The 18,934-nt window shown below is 49.9% G+C and overlaps 1 protein-coding gene across 1 annotated transcript; it reads right to left on the bottom strand.

The window, feature by feature from the left end:
- Nucleotides 1-10,973: 10,973 nt before the first annotated feature.
- Nucleotides 10,974-18,167, bottom strand: DMRTB1 (DMRT like family B with proline rich C-terminal 1). The gene is made up of 5 exons (XM_063103773.1): nucleotides 17,570-18,167; nucleotides 17,092-17,120; nucleotides 15,892-16,029; nucleotides 12,492-12,672; nucleotides 10,974-11,038 (listed from the first exon to the last, which is right to left on the bottom strand). Exons 1-5 carry the CDS (start codon nucleotides 18,159-18,161, stop codon nucleotides 10,974-10,976), a joined length of 1,005 nt encoding a protein of 334 aa, XP_062959843.1. The 5' UTR covers nucleotides 18,162-18,167.
- Nucleotides 18,168-18,934: the final 767 nt, after the last annotated feature.

Below are 18,934 nucleotides of genomic sequence, written 5' to 3'. Positions count from 1 at the left end.
TAAGTCACCTGTACCTGAAACCTCATCATTTGGGGGTTTGCTTTTGAGGAATACAAACTAAGAATCCTTGGGCTCAGTCGGTTTGGAGTTCTTATTTCTCAAACGTTTGCACCAGGAGACAGAGCCATGATTCCACTCAGTTAGAAACTGGGTCAAGAGAGAAGGCAGGGATTGTAACCGGAAAATTCAGAGTGTGATGTAGTTACTTCCAGAACTTGTCACTGTTAACCCAGCCTGGGCTTCATGACAGTCACAGAAGTGGTTTTAGTAGTAATAATAATAATAAAAGATGGTTTCCCCCCACAAAAAAACCAACCAAACAAAAGAACCTGGGGCTACCTCTTGGCCACTCTGAGCTCCTTGTGCTACTGAACTCATAGGCAGAGTTGCCATGGTGGGCTGGGTGAGTGATCTTGATTGCCAAGCAGCAATTGGGCTCTGCTGCACAGTGGGGAAAGGAGACCCATGCCTGGAACCTGGGCATTCACAGGGGTCAGGAAGAGGTGCTCCCACATCCTCCAGCAGCAGTCAGTGTGACACTGCAGCAAGCAGCAAAGGCAGGATGACCAAGGACGCAGCCTGGTAGGAATGAAGAATTGGGTCACCTACCAGGCACAGAACTACCACCAGCCGAGGTGCTCAGGGAGTGTGAGAGGAACGTGGGATGGATGCTAGAAGAAAGAAGCAATGCCTCGACCAGCTACAGATGTGACTTGTGTTTCTGATCGACTGATTTCTTTCCCCATCTCTTGCCATCTAGCTAGTTCAGGCTCTGGGTGAGTGTGTGATGGAACTGACTTCACTCCATGATGATACAGTGGCTGATGGGCTTTGTGTCTCTCCCCCATTCTGGAGATGAGAGTTTCTTGCTCTGAGAGAAGGGCAAGAAGAGAGGTTGCGTGGCAAAGGGGTGGACTGTGATAGTTACTGTCTGCCTGACCCTCCCCAACTATTCCACCCTGTTCTTTACCACAAGAGGCTGAGCTCGGACACTGTGAACTGCATCACCTGGGCTCCTTTGCCCTCTGGTTTCCAGCTGGGTTTGGCCAATGGAAGCCACTAGCAGGAGATCAGCCGGTGAGAGGATAGCAAGGTAGGGCTGTTTCTGCCTAGGTCCTTCTGTGCTCTGGGCTAATTTTTTTGGCTACAGTTATATCTCTTCATGATCACAGACCCCACAGGGCAGGCCCTCCTCCACAGGCTCCAGCTTGCTCTGGGCTTTGGGAACACTCTTTTCTCCCCTTGTCCCTTCAGCCCTAGGGGTGGTCATAGATTCCAACTCCTGCTAGTCTCTGAGTGCCTCAGTATCACTTGTTGGTTCCCTTAATTCTGCCCACAACTCCGAGATTAGGCTCCTCATTAAAATCTCTTGGACCTTCAGAGTGGCTTCTTTTCCCTACCAGAACCCCCACACCAGGACACCTTCTGGACATGCAGTTAGAGAGGTTGAATCAACAAAGGTGACACAAGTCCAGAGCTGAGGCTAGCCCTCGCTGCATACTAGGAGCATAAGGATATGGATCTGCATGCACAGCTCCAGAGAAAGAGCATCAGCAAGAAGAAAGGAGGCTCCAGGACCCACCTGGGAGCTCTAGCACCCAGAGGGCAGGCAAAGAGGAAGAGCAGCAATGGAGGAAGAAGGAGTGGCCATGAGGTAGGAATCAGGTGACAGCACTGTCCTGGCAGTCTAGAGAAATGCACGCAAAACATGTTGGGAGGTCGAGGGAGCAGAGGACAGAGAACTGATTTGTCCATGAGGTCATCGCTGGTGATCTCAATGGGTGAGTCAGATGTGATCCTTACCTGTGGGAACCCACAGAAGAGGCAAGTGCAGTGGTGTCTTGGAAGGGAAGTGCAGGGCTCGCCTGGCTGCCAAGGAGAGCAAGGCTGGGCTTCCAGGAAGGCTCAGGACAGGCCCTGTGGAGGAATGATGAGGCTCGAGGGAGATGGGGGACCCAGGCAGAAGATGCTGCATAAGCAAGGCCTGGAGGCAGTTTGGGAAATTCTAAGCAATGGAGACAAAATGGCCTAGAAGACCCTGGAACAGTCAGCTGGACTTGGAGGCATGAGAGCCTGGGGTCCTGGGACTTTGTCCCAGAGTAGTGGGGAGCCAGGGAAAGGGTTGATGTGGGGGAGTGCTCAGATCTGGGTATTCAGACTCACACCGGAATGTGTGAGGAGAATATCCATCACCTCATCCTGAGAGCGCAGCACGAGGCCTGACACATTGTAGGCGCCTAGTAAATGCTATTGACTCTGTGGCTGGAACATGGGCTGTTTCTGATGTTGCAGAGGGTGGCTCACATCGCTCCATGACTGATGTGAATATGCCATGGTAGTAACAAATTTACTCCAAATTGAAAAAAAAAAAAAATCTAAGAGCCAGATGTAGAAAAACACTGACTTCAGTAAAGACTGACAATTGAAATGGCCAGGATTTCAAAACCAGGTATGTTTCACACATCAGAAAGAGGTGTTATGATCTCTTTTTTAACCCTTGGGAGGGAGGGGCTGGGGGCAGTTGTTCCAGCAAATGGATGACAATGTTGGGAGGCGACTCAGTGTTTGCTGGGCAACTGGACTATAGCTGGTAATTAGTCGTCCATCATTGTGGAAAAACAGCCAAGTCCACACATAGTGTTCCATGGGCTGCATGTACTACCAAGAAGAAAGATAGAGATAGAGACAGAGACAGAGACGAGAGAGAGAGAGAGAGAGAGAGAGAGAGAGAGAGAGAGAGAGAGAGAGAACAGATTTTTCTGATTCCAATTAAAAAAAGAAAAAACACGAAGAAAAGACACCACCCAGCAGCTAATTACTCACAGGACAGTGCCTGCGCCTGCTCAAATGCAAGAGCTGACATGATAAAACGTTAGCATCTTGCGATCTGCTGTTAATAAAATGTAGCACAAAGACACAGAGCAGTTTTACATCTGCTCACAGGATGCTGTACAGCTCGGGGAACCTCCCCACCCTGCCTACCCCATCTCTAGGTCACGAGAGCTGGTGTGGAATCCCCAGTCCTGGGCTTGGGGGAGAGGCAAAGGATGTCACTGCGTGGAGGGTCCAGAAGGAGGGAGAGGTGAGGCTGGAGCCTGCTTGCCAGGACACCCCCTGCAGACGGGCCAGCCATGTATGTACCACCAGCCAAGGGTCTCTCTGAATGCAGAGGACGCAGCGTGGTGGCCCTGCTTGAGAAGAAAATCGTAGCAGGAGAAACCTTTAAGAAATAAAGTTAGCAGCACAGTCTGCCTTCCATATTCACAGGTCCCACATCCACAGATCCAATCAACTACGGATTGAAAATATTTGGAAAAAAAAAAAAAAAAAAAAAAGAAAAGAATACAAATAAGAAACAATACAGTAAAAAACTATTTATGTAGCATTTACATTGTTGTGAAGGTTAATTCTAGGTGTCAACTTGGTTAGATGAAGGAATGCCGAGAAACCTGGTAAAGCAATCTTTTCAGGTGCGTCAGTGAGGGTGTTTCCAGCAGAGATTAGTATGAGAGTCTGAGGGGCCTGGGTGGGAAAGACCCACCCTCGGTGTGGGTGCGAACCAGTCCGCTGGGGTCCGGAGAGAACAAAAGACAGGAAAGAGGTGAAGCTCTCTCTCGCTCGATCCGCTGGAGCTGGGACACACTCTTCTCTCCTGTACGTGGACATCAGAGCTTGAGACTCTTCAGCTTTGGGTTCTAGGACTTACACCAAGACACCATCGGCTTCTCTGGTTCTGAGGCCTTCGGACTTGGACTGAGCCACGCTATCAGCATCCAGTTTGCAGACAGCCTATTGTGGGACTTTTCTTCACAACTGTGTGAGCTAATTCCCCTAATAAATCCCCTCTCATATATTTATAACATATCCTATTGATTCTGTCTCTCTGGAGAACCCTGACTAATACAATTGTAATGGGTGTTATGTCTAGACATGATTTAAAGTATATGGGAGGATGTGTGTAAGTTATATGCAAATACCATGCCATTTTATAAAAGGGACTTGAGCATCTGGGGATTTGGGTATCCCAAGGAGGTACAGGAACGAATCCCGCGTGGATACTGAGTGAAAATTGTCATAGCAAAAGATTGGAAACAATCTAAATATCTTTTAGTAGGGTTGAGAAAATTAAGGTGCATCAAGTCAATGAAATACCACACAGCTGCTAACAAGAATTAAGACATGAGGATCTCCAAGCTCTACTACAAAAGTTCATAACTGGGGTCCTGGAGCAAATTAAGGGCTCTGTGAACTTGGATGGGCAAAAAGTCACATCTCGATTTTCACTAACCTCTAACTATGATTCAGTATTTCCTTCAATTATGATTGTAGGCCACACACTCCAGTAGAATTAGCTGTGACTTGGTCACTGATAGAAATCACAGATATTCTCATATTACTTTACAGTTGTTGCAGGTATCTTACAAGGTCAATTACATCAGTACTTTGAAACGATTAGTAACGATTAGACCCATTGCTGGATCTTGTTGTCTAACGTGCTAGTCAAGAAGTACGTGTACTATAAACCACAAGTGTATTTCCTTATTTTGACAAGTGTATTAAACCTAATTGCTTTTCTCTCTAACCTCATGGGTTTTATTTTATCCACTTACAGCACTACTCTGAGAATTGCTCGTAGGCTTCCCCAGACAAAGGGGTCCACGCCACAAAAAATAAAAAGGCCCAGAAACCCTGATCTGGTGTTAATGAACAGAGTAACAGGCAGAAAGAACAGTGTGGATCATACGCTACTGTTTATGTGTTTAAAAAACAGATCCACGGAATAGAATAGAGAACCTAGAAGCGGATCCCCATGAATATATGTAATTGGTTTTTGACAAAGGTGCGAAAACAATTCAGTGGAGGTATATATGGTGCTGGAGCAATTGGACGTCCATAGGCAAAACAATAAACCTCAGCTTACACCTCACATCTTGATAAAAATTAACTGAAATGTAAAATTGAATCTAAATAAATTGGGTGGATCGTACCAAGGCCAATATTCTGGTTGTGATATTGTACTACTGTTCTGTACAGTATTATCATCGGGGGAAACTGGGTAAATGATACATATGATTTCTCTGTGTTATTTCTTACAACTGAATATACATCTATAATTATTTCAAAATTAAATTTTAATTTTAAAAAAAGTTTGTACATGTACAAATCTCTGGAAGGAGACACAAAAAAGAGGGGATGTCTCTGAGGGAGAGAAATGAGGAAGGGTAACAGAGCTGGGAAAAAAATCCATTCCTGGCTTACACTTTTAAATTGTTTACCATTTTATGCATTATTTATATTCAGAATTAATTAATTTTAAACAAAAACAAACAGAAAGCATGGAGAAAGATGAAGAAATGACCATGAGTAAAGCACTAATACTGAAAAACTTCCCACCTACCTTGTGAGAGGGTTAAATCTTAAGTTTTAATATACTATTAATATTCATGTTTTTAAAAACTCAACGTCACGCTTTCTTTGTTCACTGTTCTCAAAATAAAATTAAAGCATTTGAAAATTTTTGAAAAAATGATTTCATTTCTTGTGTAAGACCTGAGCTGGGTGTTCTTTGTACTCAGCCTGTCCACACCATTGAATGCAGTTGGGCAGCAAGTCCTGGGGGGGTCCCACTTCCCCAAGACTCACAACTCCCTCTCTCTGAGAGGCAGGAGAGCACAGTGTGGTTAGGAACTTAGCTCTGGACTTGGGTGGGGGGTGGTGGGGGGGCTTGAATTTATTCCCAGCTCTGCCACTTATTGACAGTGTGACCAAGGACAGGAACCTAACCTCTGTAGGCCTCAGTTTTCCCATCTGTAAGATGAGGTACTTTAGTGCCTGTCTTGAGGGGTCACTGTGAGGATTCCCAGAGAATTTGTGGAAACCGGTCAGCACAGTGCCTTGAATGTGGGGAACCACAGGTGGTGGCCTTTGTGAGTCCTAGCCTCCTGACATAGTCTTAAAAAGGACACAGCCTTCAATCACCTAACGACACAGGTGCATATACTATGCACAAAGAGGTGGCATCAGAGGAGGTATTTCATACAAGAGCTCCTGCATCCTCAGGACACTCCTGAACCAAGGGGGCAAAGGGAGGCTCGCAGAGGTTTCGTGTGCCCAAGAGCACACAGCTAGGAAGAAGCAAGGAGAAAGAGTGGGGTCTAAGGACTCTGCGCCTTGGCTGAGGAGAGGAGGCTTTGGCTCATTCTAAGGTCTCTGAGCAGCTCCCCAGTAAGAGGGGCCTAGGCTTAGGCCCCGCAGGATCATAGTGCCCAGGAGCAGAAGGAGCTGTGAGAATCCCCAGGGCTGCAGGGAGAGGACCTTATCCCCTGCTCTAGGCCCAGATGGGTGCATTTTTTTCTCCAAGAGGGTGCAGATTATCCCCACCCCACTCTCCAGAAGAACTGGGAACCTCGTGGTGGGAGGGCTTCTCTCCAGTGGGGTTTAGGGGACCAAAATCCAGAGGTGCAGCCTTAAAAGATACCCACCACCACTCTGCTCCATCCTGGTTACAAATACAAGCACTCTGCCAATCATTCTTAGCTCATCCACTCTGGCTCATGAAGAACCCCAGGCCACAGGGGAAGCTCAGGCAACCGGACCACCTTCTGGCTTAGCGGGAGGTTATACCTGAGACCCTAAGGGCTCTTCCCACTGATTCATCACGATTCCAACTTTAGGATCCTTGCAGGAGGCCTTGCATGCTGTGGGCAGTGCAGTGAGCAGTGTGCCAGGAGGCAAATGTCCTTGGGCTGCTTTCCCCATGCTGTGCTAGAATTTTCTCAGAAACCAGGTGCATTCATGAGTTCTGTGTTCAAAAAAAATCTCAGGATGGTAACTCAAGGCAGAACCGATATTAAAAATTCTGCAACTGGCACCCAGGGGTGTATGTTGCCCTCTACACACCCAAGGCCACACTTCTACCTGGCACTCTGTCACCGACAAACTATGTGACTTTGGCAAAATCACCATCCCTCTCTATGCCTTTCTTTTATGAAATAGGGATGATAAGGACCTCTTGCATGGGTTGTGGTGAGGATTAAATGAGGGAGGAGCACAGGGTTGGGCACACAGTATAGTTTCAATGAAGGCTGATTCTCTTTTCCTCTGACTTCTGTGCAAGGTCTCAGCAGACAGAGCAAAAATGTAAGGCAAAAGATGCTGCAGTGGGCGGCCAAGGGCAGAACAGCTCAACTCTCCACCCCAAAGTCCACCAGGTGCCTGGAAATTCATCCATTCACTTTGTCACAGGCACTGGTAACTACTGAGCTAACCAATGCCATGCCCCACACTGGGAGGTGAGTTGACGAGACAAATGAGACCTTGTCCCTGCCTCCAGGAAGCTCACAGACTTGCGAGATTGACAACATCTACTCAGTGCGATCACCAGCATGATATAGGGCTGCAGAAGGTTGGGTCAGCCATTCAAAGCCTTCTAATTCAGGCTGAGGACTTCAGGGATCTTTTCCTGGAGAAGCGGGCGCTGGAACCAAGTCTGAAAGGATCATAGATGACTAGTTGAAACTGGGAGGAGGCTAGACAGAGGATTCCCCATGTGCAAAAGTGCAGGAGGGAAAGCAAGCAGGGGATTACGCTTCGGGACACAGAGGCTGGGACTGGGGATGGTACCTGAAGAGGAAGCTGGGAGGGCATCGATTTCACAAGCTGGGCTGCGTAAAAATGATTTGCTGAGAGGCTGGCATCACATAGCCTATCCTAGAGGCTCATAATTTTGATTTCCCAGGGAAATCCCAAATCTCCATGGGGCGCTTCAAGCGCGGCGCTGCGGAAATCTATTCTTGCAGCCTGGCTGGCCCAGATGCGGCAACAGGGCCTAGACCCAGGGATCTGCCTGCGGGCTCTTCGGTGGAGGCCGGTCGCTAGGCAACAGGCTCCGCTCCCGCGGCGGCCCCGCCTTCACCCGCCCTGCCTGCAGCTGCTGTCCGCGCGCCCCCTCCTGGCGGCGCCCTGCCGGTGCATCCGGCGTCAGGGAATGATGGCCGGCTGCCTTCCAGAACATTCTCCATGCCAAACAGCTGTTTGTGATGAGCCAGTGTTGCACCTGACCTCCAGTCTCTCCGCTTTCCATCCTTTTCTGCCTGGACCTGGCTGACCCCACCGCCTCCAGGACCTGGGTTGGGCCAGCGAGTGAGATGGAGGCAGGAGAGGTGTGCCAGTTAGAGGTTATTCCTTATTCTAAGAGCAGTAGGGAGCCACAGAAGGCTTGTGAACAGGGCAACGATATGAGCAGATATGTTTTTTCAGTGTTTATGCTGTTAATGCTGGAGGACTGACAAACTGAAGGAGCGGGGCATTAAAAAAAATGGATTGGACAGACTGCAAAGGCCACAGACATCAGGCGTCTACTGACCCACCGGGGTAAGCATGGTGAGAACCCACAGGAACAGGAAAGGACAGGCTGGGGGCTCTCACAATTTGGGGTTCACACCAGGGGGAAGAAAAGGCGGAAGGCCTCCAACACTGAAAACCAGTAGGCCAGGGGGCAGCGTTGGAACAGGCCCCCACCCCACAGTTGGTCTTTTCACCCCAGAAGGCACACCCAAGGCCCCAGGAAAGGTGCTAAAACATCTTTCACCAGATCGTGGTCCTGTGGGAGAACTGACAAACCCTCCCCTTGCTGGAGTCCCGTGGGTGTGGATCCCTACAACAGGACAACAGGACATAGCTCTTCTCAGAAGGTCAAAGGTGCCCCATCTCAAACCCCACAGGCTAACTGAACAACCTGTTTCCTTGCATTGGTCCGAAATAATGTAGTGTCCATGTGGTCACAAGACTGTCTAATACTTTTCTGTGTATGCTGATGAGAAATGAGAAGTTTTATTGTTTAATACATCTTGGCTAAAAAATCTTCCAAAACGTGGAGTCAAAGATAAAATTTAGAGTGTGATTAAAACTTAGAGTGTGTGTTACTGATCCAGCACCCCCTTGCTATACTGACTGGTCAGGGTCCAGTTAGGGTTAACCCTAACCCTAATACCTAACTCACTTCTGCCCTTTAAGACAAAGCCTCAGGGTGACTGAGGCCAAGTAAAACCAGAAGGTAGGTCTTTCCTGTGAACTGTGGACCCAAGGACAGGACCAGTGCTGGGGTAACTGATAGATTCCACCTCCAAGCCAGACTAATCCAAAATCACTGCATCATCCGGTCCAGGCTGAAGCCAGTGCTGACCTGCAGGCCTTGGGCCTCACATGCCTGACTGCACTGCTGAAAGCACTTTGCATCTATAAAGCAATAACTGAAAAATTCCTGTGATGGTGCCTGTTCCAGTGCCTCCCAACACAGTGAGTCCAGGCCTTGGACCCTCAGCCATCCCACTGATGTTGAGAGTATACTCAGGATATCATTTCTCAATGATTCTCCTGTCACCTGTCTTAGGACCTAGGAGGATGCTTGGACACCCCTGCCCACAGGTGAGACAGGAAGTAGGTCAGACTGTTCTTCTGGGTGCCAGCCCTTCCCTGGACAGAGAATAGGACGCCGCCCCTCACCCTGGAATCCATCACACCAGGTCCTCTACCCTCTTCTACATCCCTGCTGGGAGCACCTAACTCACTTCTGCCCTTTAAGACAAGGCTGAGGACCGACTCCTCCAGAAGGCTTTCTCCAACCACCCCCAAAGCCCCTCTAACCTCTCTGTTCTAGTACCAATCCCACTGGACTATTTGTTTCTCCCACTACATTCCTAGCTCCTCATGGGCAGAGCTGGGGATTGCCAGGTTCTGAATCCAGTTGAGACACTGTTTTTTAAATGAAGGAGCACGAAATCAAGGAGAGGCCCATAACCCTAAAACAGCAGAATGAGATCAAGTTCTGTTTTTTAAAACCGTGTCTCTCTGCAGAAACCATGAAAGGAGCCAAAGAAGGGAAACTAAAAGAAATCTTTATAGTTTTTGTGTCTGCCTCGGTGTTCCTTAGAAGGTCTTCACTGGTTAAAATAAAAATAGTAGTAATAAAGGAAAATCTATTAGCCTGGCCCAGCCTTCCCACTTGACAACTAAGGTAAAGGAAGGTGGGAGTAGAGACTGGCGACAGGCCACCAACCCAGGCCTAACTCCCCTACCCAGGCTCCTGCCCAGTGTTGCCTTCCACAAGGATTAAAGAGAAAAAAAAACTTCCACAAGGATTTGCATTGCTCATTTTATTTCAAGTCAACTGTCCCCAGAGAAGAAACTGCTGATGTCACAGGTGATTTGGAAACACCATTCTGTTCTCTGGGAATAGCACATAAGCATCAGTGCTTATGAACAGCCTACTTTTTAAAGTTGGCAATCACCATAAAAACATCAAATGATCAAACTTTAATAGATTCTTTAAAACAGAAATGATGCCTATAATGGCTTGAACTTTATGGAGGGGAAGAGAAGTAGCCTCTGTGGTCAGGATGCTTACTAGTAATACCCCCTGGAGAAGGGGCGTGGGGCAGTGGCCAGGAAGCCGGTGGGAGAGAGAGCTGTGAGGCAGGGCGCTGCAGAACCTGCTGTCAGCGCCCTGGTCCTGGCTGCTCACACCAGCCTCCTGGATGGGCTGGAGGCTTGATGTCTGTGGCTCCCATCCCCCTGGAGACCAGGCAAGGCAGCAGAAGGCTGAAATAGATGGTGCCTCCTGTCCTGGAGCGGGGCCTGAGGAAATCAAAGACCGCCTCTAGGGGTTAGTTGGATAAATGGTGGCACAACCCAGGGAGAGTTAAATTCATTCCTAAACGTGAGCTTCCACCAGCCCTCCCTCCTCAGAGCCCTGGCCCTCCCCTGGTAATATCTTCCTCCATGATCCTCTTCAATCCCACAGCTCAGGACTGAGAACCTTGAAATCACCCTCCTCTCTTCTATCTTGAAATGACAATTAGCTGCTACTTTACGCCTATCAATATCCTTCCTCCCTACACTGAACACAGATAAGAAAATCGTTGCTATCACACCCCAAAGCCTCACTCTGCTGGCCTAGGGGGTGGGCCTGGGGCTTAGTTGGACTGCTCCTGAGAAGATGGCTGGCTGGGCTCACGCAGCACCTCTGCCTCCTGGTCATCTGTGAATGACAAAGAAGGTGGCTGGATTTAGAAAGAGGACAGATTACCTGTTTTCGGATGCAGATTTTCTACCAGTCTTCTTCTTCATTCCCAGCCCCTAGGGATAATGAATTTGCCTTGAATTTGCTAGCCTTCAGGAGACTGGAATTCTAGCCCTGCCACATGATGCAGACTCAAGTTCCAACTTCAGCTCTGCTCCCCACAAGCTGCGTGCCATTAAGGAAGATACTCCACAGCTCAGAACCTCAGCTTCCCCTTCTGTAAAATGAGATGACACCTACCTTGCAATGGCAGTGCAGGGACTAGGCAAAACAACACGTGACAGCCAACTCTCACTAATGCCTTCTTCAGGTTCTGTTTCATCCTGACAATAACCTCTTGAGGTAGGGATCATTATTAATCCATTATTAGTCGGTTTTGCAGACGTTGAAACTGAGGTACCAAGGAGTGGATCAGCTTGCCCAAGGTTACACTGCTGGTAAGTGCTGGGCCAGGACTCATTCCCAGGCCACTCAGCACAAGGGCCAGTGTGCTTGTCACACTATACCACCTGTCCAGCTAATGGGTCTAGGCATCGCATACACAGCAAATGTGCAAGCGGCCTCAATTTCTGCTTCAGTACAATGGAGATGGTATCACCACATTTAGCTAGCTCATAAGATTGTTCTGACAGTCATCTTAAAGACCTTGTTGAGTTTGCCAGCCCTTTCCAAATCACAGGAGCCTCAGGGGAGGACTGAAAGCAAAAAAAATTCCAGAACCTTTAAAGCTGCAAGAGCCCTTGAAAGAAAACCCAAAAGCATTTTTACGTCCAAAATTCACATCCAGTCGACCCTACCAGTAACCCTATGAGGAGGCCCATGTTACAGATGAGAAGACTGAGGCATGAGTGCCCAAGAACACTCAGTGTACCAGTGGCAGAGCTGTAAAGGACAGGTTCTCTGGTTTCTGGTCTGGTTGTCTCTCCCAGAGTGGCTTGGGGCAGAGAAAGCAGCCACACCAGCCCCATGAGCCCCAAACTGTCTCCTGGAGATGCTGCTCTATGCTCAGCCTCTGCTGATTCCCTAAGCAGAGAGGCCTGCCACCTCTCATCTTCTGAACACACCACATGCATGCCACCCTCCACACCTTTGCCCATGGCTCTGATAAGGTACAGAAATTAGCAATGGACTTGGTGCCAGAGAACTCTGTTCAAATCTCAGCTCTTCCATTTACACCTACAAGAACTTCTCAGGGCCTCAGTTTCCTCACCTGAGTATCCCATTGCCACCTCCCTTAGATGCTTGCTTATGGAATTTGGGGGAGGGGTGTAAGAGCTTATCCTAGGACCCAGCACATTTTACATTCTGTGCTCCAAGTCCCGTCTCTCCACACTCACTTCGGATTAGGCCCCTCTTCCTCTAGAAAGTCTTCCTGGCTCTTCCAGAAGCTGGAGGTTTGGTGCTTACTTACCAGCATTCTCCTTGTCCGTATCAGACAGGACGGTCAGCGAGAAAGATGGTGGCGATGGCGGCGGCGGCGGCGGTGGGAGGAAGTGGAGCGCAGAGAGGAAGCCTGGCGGCAGGACCTGGGGCTGCGGCGGCAGAGGCGGTGGGTAGTAGCTGGGTTGCAAGTCTCCCACTGGCTCCGACACCTGCATGGCACACACAGCAGAGAAGCAGAGGAGAGATGGTTAGCCAGACAGGCGGATCAAACACGTCTCTTTTTCCCCTGAGTGGAGGGCTCCCTATGGGTAGATTCACCTCTGTGGCCCAAAACATCTGGGTGCAAGGCACTTAGAAGGGGGTGTTTAGCAAACACCTGCCAAACAAATGATTGAAGACAAGAAAGAAATACAGGCACATCTCAGAGAAGCCTGGGGAACAGCCGGACAGTCACACGGACTGAGCCTTTCTGTATTCACCAGAAGTATTATGCTTAGATCCTTACAAACCTAGGAGGAAGGTTCTATTACCAACTTCCCTGCAGTGATGAAAAACAGATTCAGTGGGATGAAGCTCAGGCCCAGGGCCACAGAGTTGATAAGTGGAAAGGCAGAACTAGATCTCACATCTGTGTGACTCCACAGCCCACTCAGCTGACCACTGTGCGGCACTGCTCTGCTCCAGGGAAGGGTCCGAATGCATCCCAACTCCTAGGGCCCCACTGTCTGGCACATTAATGATTTAAACTCAAGTGCTAGGAGCCTTTGTGGGGAGAAGTCAGCAACCAAGTGTAGCGCAGCTATTATTGAGGCAAGGGAAGCCAGGCGACAGCCCACAAGTGGCCCTGCCATCCAACCCTTCTATGTTTCTGTTCCTTTCTCAGTAGATGGAAGCTAACCCCACGCCACAGCACCACAAGCCCAATGGAAGGACCTGGGAGAGGGCATGGCGCAGAGCTCAGAGCTTAACTGGAAAGACAGGAACATACTAAGAAACAGTGATAAATTTTGAATTTGGTTCCTATTATTTACTTCTCTACCCAGATACTTCAGAGCAGCCCTTCCCAAGCTGTGTTTCAGGGAACCCTACTGTCCAAGGTACTTTGATGTGCTTTTAAAAGTGTTCTTAGTTGGGTGAGTTTGAAAAACCCCACATACCGCTCCCCACATTGGTGGGTCACATAGCATATTAAAGGCTCTGGGTGGTGTACGAAAATCTCCTTAGAAGAATCCAGCACTTCCTAACTTTATTTGACCACAAGGAAGGGAAGAAATCCCACTTTTAAGTACCTGCTATGTGCCAGACCCTGTGCTGGGCATTTTACATACATCACACCTTACTTTATCTATTCAGCAGCCCTATAAGACAGGGCTACCACCCTTCTTCAGACTATGAACCTGAGTGAGGTCCATAGAGCTCAGGTAACTCCCTGCATATGGCTAGTAAATGACAGAGGTAGGATTGGACCCTAGGTCTGTCCAACTCCAGGGCCTGTGCTCTTGTGTGAAAAGGAGAATAGAGGTGGAGCAGGAACAGGAACAGGAAGAAGGAAGATGTCTCTGGGGTATCTCGAAGCCTGGGCAGGGGGCAGCAGGACAAGGATAAGAGTAATTCATAGACTCTTGGGTTTGAAACAGCCTCACAAATAAATGCCTGATCCTCTCTCCAGACGTGAAGGGGGTGGAAGGGGGGATTATTAGTGCTTTAGTTCCAAGCTGCTCAGCCAAGTCTCACCCTGGATCACAGCTTCTGCCTGAGGCCTGTGGTGGCAGCTCGGGCCCAGATAAACCGACTAAGATCACACTCTTAACAAAGGCTGTCTGGCAGGCCTGTCAATCACATCCCGGCCCTGGACGCCAGGCTCCAGGCTTCTGTGTGAGCAGACGGTGCGAGCTCCACTTGGCCAGAGCCCCTCTCTTTGTGTGGAGGCTGGAGACGACTTGCTCTCTCTGGGCTGTGACGGGGAGGCCAAAGGCAGTGCCCACAGATTTCAGGCAGGGCAGCGGTGGTGTCATGTGACAGTCAAGGACCACGTTTGCTCTACCTCTACAAGAGAGAGACACCTGGGGCAGCAGGAAGCACCTAGGCTCCAGAGTCAGGGCAACCGACGTGCACGTCCTGGCTCTGCCACTAACCAGCTGCGTAGTTTGAATCCCAGTTGCTCAATCACCAATTCTGTGACCTTGGACAAAAACTTAATGTCTCTGATTCTACTATAAGTTAATAACACCTACCTTGAAGATTCATATACGGATCAGTGGGCACCCTGGAAATTATCAAGACCAATTGTTTTCAATTTTTTTTCCCCTTGAATCAACGGAAAATGATTTGTAAGTAAAACTTCACAGTATCTAAAACAGACAGAAGAGACGCTGCTGGGGCTGAGACAGGAGTGAGGACCCAGTGTGCTGTGTACCCGACTGCCTGGACACAGCTGGGGCCCCGTGGGACTGGCTCCACACTCTGTGGCTAATGACTTTCATTACGTAAATATGAAGCTTTCGTTTTTCTTCCTAATCGTTTTCCATGTTGAACAAAGAAGGCTGCTGTCTCCTCACTCCTCCCCACCCTCAGAAAACATCTCTGTAGAAATCCACGGTTAGGCGTTTAGCTCTGAGGGAGGAAGTAAAGGTAACGGTGGTCCCAGGTTCCATGAACTTGCTCTGCAGCTGAGCCAACCTGCCCCACAGGTCCAGCCTATGGGGCCAAAGTCAGGACTGGCCACCTGGCCTCTCACTGTCCTGCAGTCCTGACAGCCCTCAGAGGTTGCCAAACGGGAGAGGGTTTTTAAGCCATCCTTGTCTGGAAGGAGTTGGTAACCAAGACCACAAAACTTGGTCACTCCTGCCTCGTACTCCACACAACAGGGGTGACTTGACTTTTTACACATTGGATATTCAAAATTCCAGGCTCAAAGAGAGCACCAGTTAATAACTGACCATTACTCTTATAAAGGGATTTCAGCAAATATTTCCTAAGGTGACAGGTGTTGGGGCAAGATTTCCATTTTTCATGATGCAGCTCAAATGCCACCTCCTTTTCAAAGGCCTCTGCAGTCTCAAGTGGGCTATACCTGTGAGCAGGGAACCTACATCTGGTCCTGGCTCTGCCCTCTCTGGTTCCCAGCAAAATGAAGGGCTCTTCTAGCATGAGCATTCCATGAGTCAAGGCAGACCCCAGAGCCTGTCAGCCCACAGCTCTGAGAAATACATACCACAGGCCAGGCCAAGTGGTGCAGACTTGTCCACACTGTGCATTCCCAGAGGCACGCACTATCCATGGTCGTACTGTATCCCTCCTACCAGTGCTCAGAACAGAGTGGGCACACCATTTATTACACCTTGCTTCCTGGGACTGAGGATCCTTAAAGGCAGTAAAGGCAGCTGGGAGGAAGGGGAAACTGGAAAGCAGTCAGGGATCGGACTCACCAAGCCTCCTCCATGGTAGTGGCTGCAGGAGACATGCCGAAAGCCCTGCTGCAGAGGGATCCCCGGGGTTGGGGATGCATCCTGGTAGCCCAGTGGGAATGGGCGGTAGGAGTGCATGCTGGAGCAGCTGGGGTACAGCTTGGAAGGCTCTCTCTCCAGGTACTCAGACCGTGCCACACAATCCGAGTTGATGCTCAGAGGAAGCCCTGAAGAAGGCAAGCAATGAGGGAAGTTAATAGAAACCCAGAGCTGGGAAAAAGAGCATCACATCACTGTCCAAGGGTAGCAGGATGATAAGTACTCATATCCATTTACAAAGAACCATTATAACACGGCCCACAGCTCTTAGAGAATGTCCTTAGCCCAGCCATGAAGCCCCATGAAGCTCCACTCCGACCTCATCATGTTCTGTAACCTAGCAAGTTCTTGCTTCTCATACACCTTAAGGCCTTTGCAGATGCTGTTCCCTTGGCTTAGAAGGCTTTCTTCCCTCACCCCACTTTGTCTCTTTAAGTCCTCAGACCTCAGCTCCTCCTCTTCCTTCAGACCAGCTAAATCATCCAATGAGCTCTATACATTGATTTGTGTGATTCTTTGGTCAGCACTGAACCTCCCACAAGGACAAGATCCTTGAGGGCAAGCCATGGGACTCCCCCTCCACACCAGTGTCGGGTACATTGTAAGTGCTCAGTCTCTGCTGAGAGAGGGAACGAAGAAAGGCACCCTACGTCCTTGGAAAGGTAGCCTTCCCCTCGGATTGCTGTTTTCTCCATCACACAGATAGTTCCCTGGGAACCTAGATTGTCCTAGAACGTCCCAGAAGGCAAAAATGACCTTCAGAGAGCATCCAGACCAATTCCCTTAGCATACAGACGGAAGAGACTGCCACAGAAGGAAGGAGCTTGCCCAAACTTACAGGGTGAGCAGCCCCCAGCCTCAGACCTGTGCCCTTTCTATCCCACTGCATTTTTATGAGGAAATACCAAGGAAACACGTCTGCCCCCAAAAAGAGCCGTTTTTCAAAAGCCTCGTGTGACTTGAAATTGTACTTTAACATTTAAAGCAGCAAGACATAGGGAACCACGTAATTTATGCAAAAGGTGAGGGAGGAAAAGGAAGTAACAGCTCGGTAACAGACCAACTGCTCCCTAGTCGCCACCTACACTGAGGGAGACGGTGGGCAGGCGTGCACATGCGCACTGGGCCAGGACACTGCTGAGGGGAGGAGTCTCCATACCGCGGAAGAGGGAGAGTACGCAGGCGCAGTCACAGTCGAGTAGCCCCCCCCCCCCCGGAAATTCTGGGGAGGAGCCTCCAGCCCACGAAAAGGGCGGGAAGAGGTGCGCAAGCGCAGTAGGACTGATTTGTAGGGCCGTCCCGGAGGAGAAGTGCCTGCTAAACCGACTGGGGGCCATTTTCTTTTTGCAAGACCAAAGAGCAAAGACTGCAGCTAAATGTTATAAGCCCTCTGGATCACCCATTCCTCCCTATTTCTCTTTTTTCCTTTCTGCAGAAAGGCACCCAACTCAAATCCTCGTTTAGAGAAGGGTTTCTCAAAGCAAGGTTGCCTCTGGAAAGTACTTTCCGTGTCCCAACCCCCCACCCCAGCGGCCCATCCGGGCTGGCCTGGGCCGCCAGCTTAGGGAGAAGGAAGGCTGCAGCCCGGACGGGATCCGACGGCAGGGCCTGATAATCTTACCATGGTCGGCGAATGGCAGGCTGGGCACGGGCCGCAGCGGCCTGCGCGGCTCCAGATGGCCAGGGCACCCCCTGCCTGCGGCCTCCGCCCCGAGCTGGGGCCCCACAATACTGGGCATCGCCCCGGTTGCTCGACGGCTCGGCCCCAGGGGGCCGCAGCCGCCCAAAACTGGCTGGAAGGCGCTCGGCCCGGGGCTCGGGCCTGGTGGGGGCCTCTCAGGAAAGCAGACAGCCGCGCGGCCCTGAGGCCCTGGCTCGGCGACTCCTGAAGCGGCCAGCGGAGGCAGCGCGCTGAGGCTCGAGCCTGGGGCGCTGGCTACCGCCGCGGAGGCCGCCGCGGAGGCCGCCCCGGAGGCCACCTCGGGCCCCGGCACGCACAGGGCCACCTCCTGCTCCTCGTCGGAGGCCTGCTTCTTGAGCACCTTCTGCGCAGCCATGATCTTCTGGCGCTCGGTGATCAGGTAGCACTTCTCGCAGTCACACTGCTTCCAGCGGCACCTACCCGCATGGCCCTTGACGGGTACCAGGAAGCCATGGTTCCGGCACCTCGAGCACTTGGGGGTGCGCAGCATCTTGTCGGCCAGCTTGGCGGGGTCTGCCATTATAGCACAGCCGCCACCACTGGGAGCTGCAGAGTGAGTGGAGCAGGGATGAGCGGCGCCCCACAAGTCCCTGGTGCTGGGGACATTGGATACACTTGTAACAAAACATCTGTCTGTACATCCCAGGAACTGCTGCAAGACCCTTGCATTTTCCCTCCTTTTGTGGGGTGCAAAATTTGGAGCATTTCTGTGCCCTGGGTAATTAGGTGCAAAGGTTTGGGTTGAATAAATTCTTCATGTAGTGATAATGCATGTATGTCATCTGGGTTACCTGAGGTCTGAGGCATTTAATTTTACAAACTTCCCATTCCCGCCGCCGCATAGACAGAAGGTATTTCGTAACCTCAAAAGAGGCGGGGTGATATTCAAAGTTCCACAGATTTAAAGCTCCAGACGAATGTAGGTCCGAGTAAACCCATCCCAGCAAAAGCACTGTAAGAAGCAAACCGAGTTTCTCTTCCCTAAAGCTGCTGCTTCTGCTGAATTTCATTTCTCTCCACTACGGAGAAGCAGCTGTTCATAGCAATGCTTCCAGAATATTCTCAAGAGCACAGTGCATGTAATGGTTGCTCAAGGGTGTGTCCTTAGAATTATTCCCATGTCGTGAGAGTCTTGTTGGTTTAAGAATGCACAGTTCTGGATGGTGGTGCATTGCTGTTGCCGCTGTCTTCTAAAGGAAAGTATACTTAGAATGTTTTAAAGTAAAATAGACTTAAGATATTCAAGCACTAGCTTGAATCATT

Source organism: Cynocephalus volans, chromosome 8 (assembly GCF_027409185.1).
Source record: "Cynocephalus volans isolate mCynVol1 chromosome 8, mCynVol1.pri, whole genome shotgun sequence".
NCBI classification, from domain to species: domain Eukaryota; kingdom Metazoa; phylum Chordata; class Mammalia; order Dermoptera; family Cynocephalidae; genus Cynocephalus; species Cynocephalus volans.
Note: the sequence above shows the minus strand (reverse complement) of the source record. Positions and strands in the feature narration are given on the sequence as shown.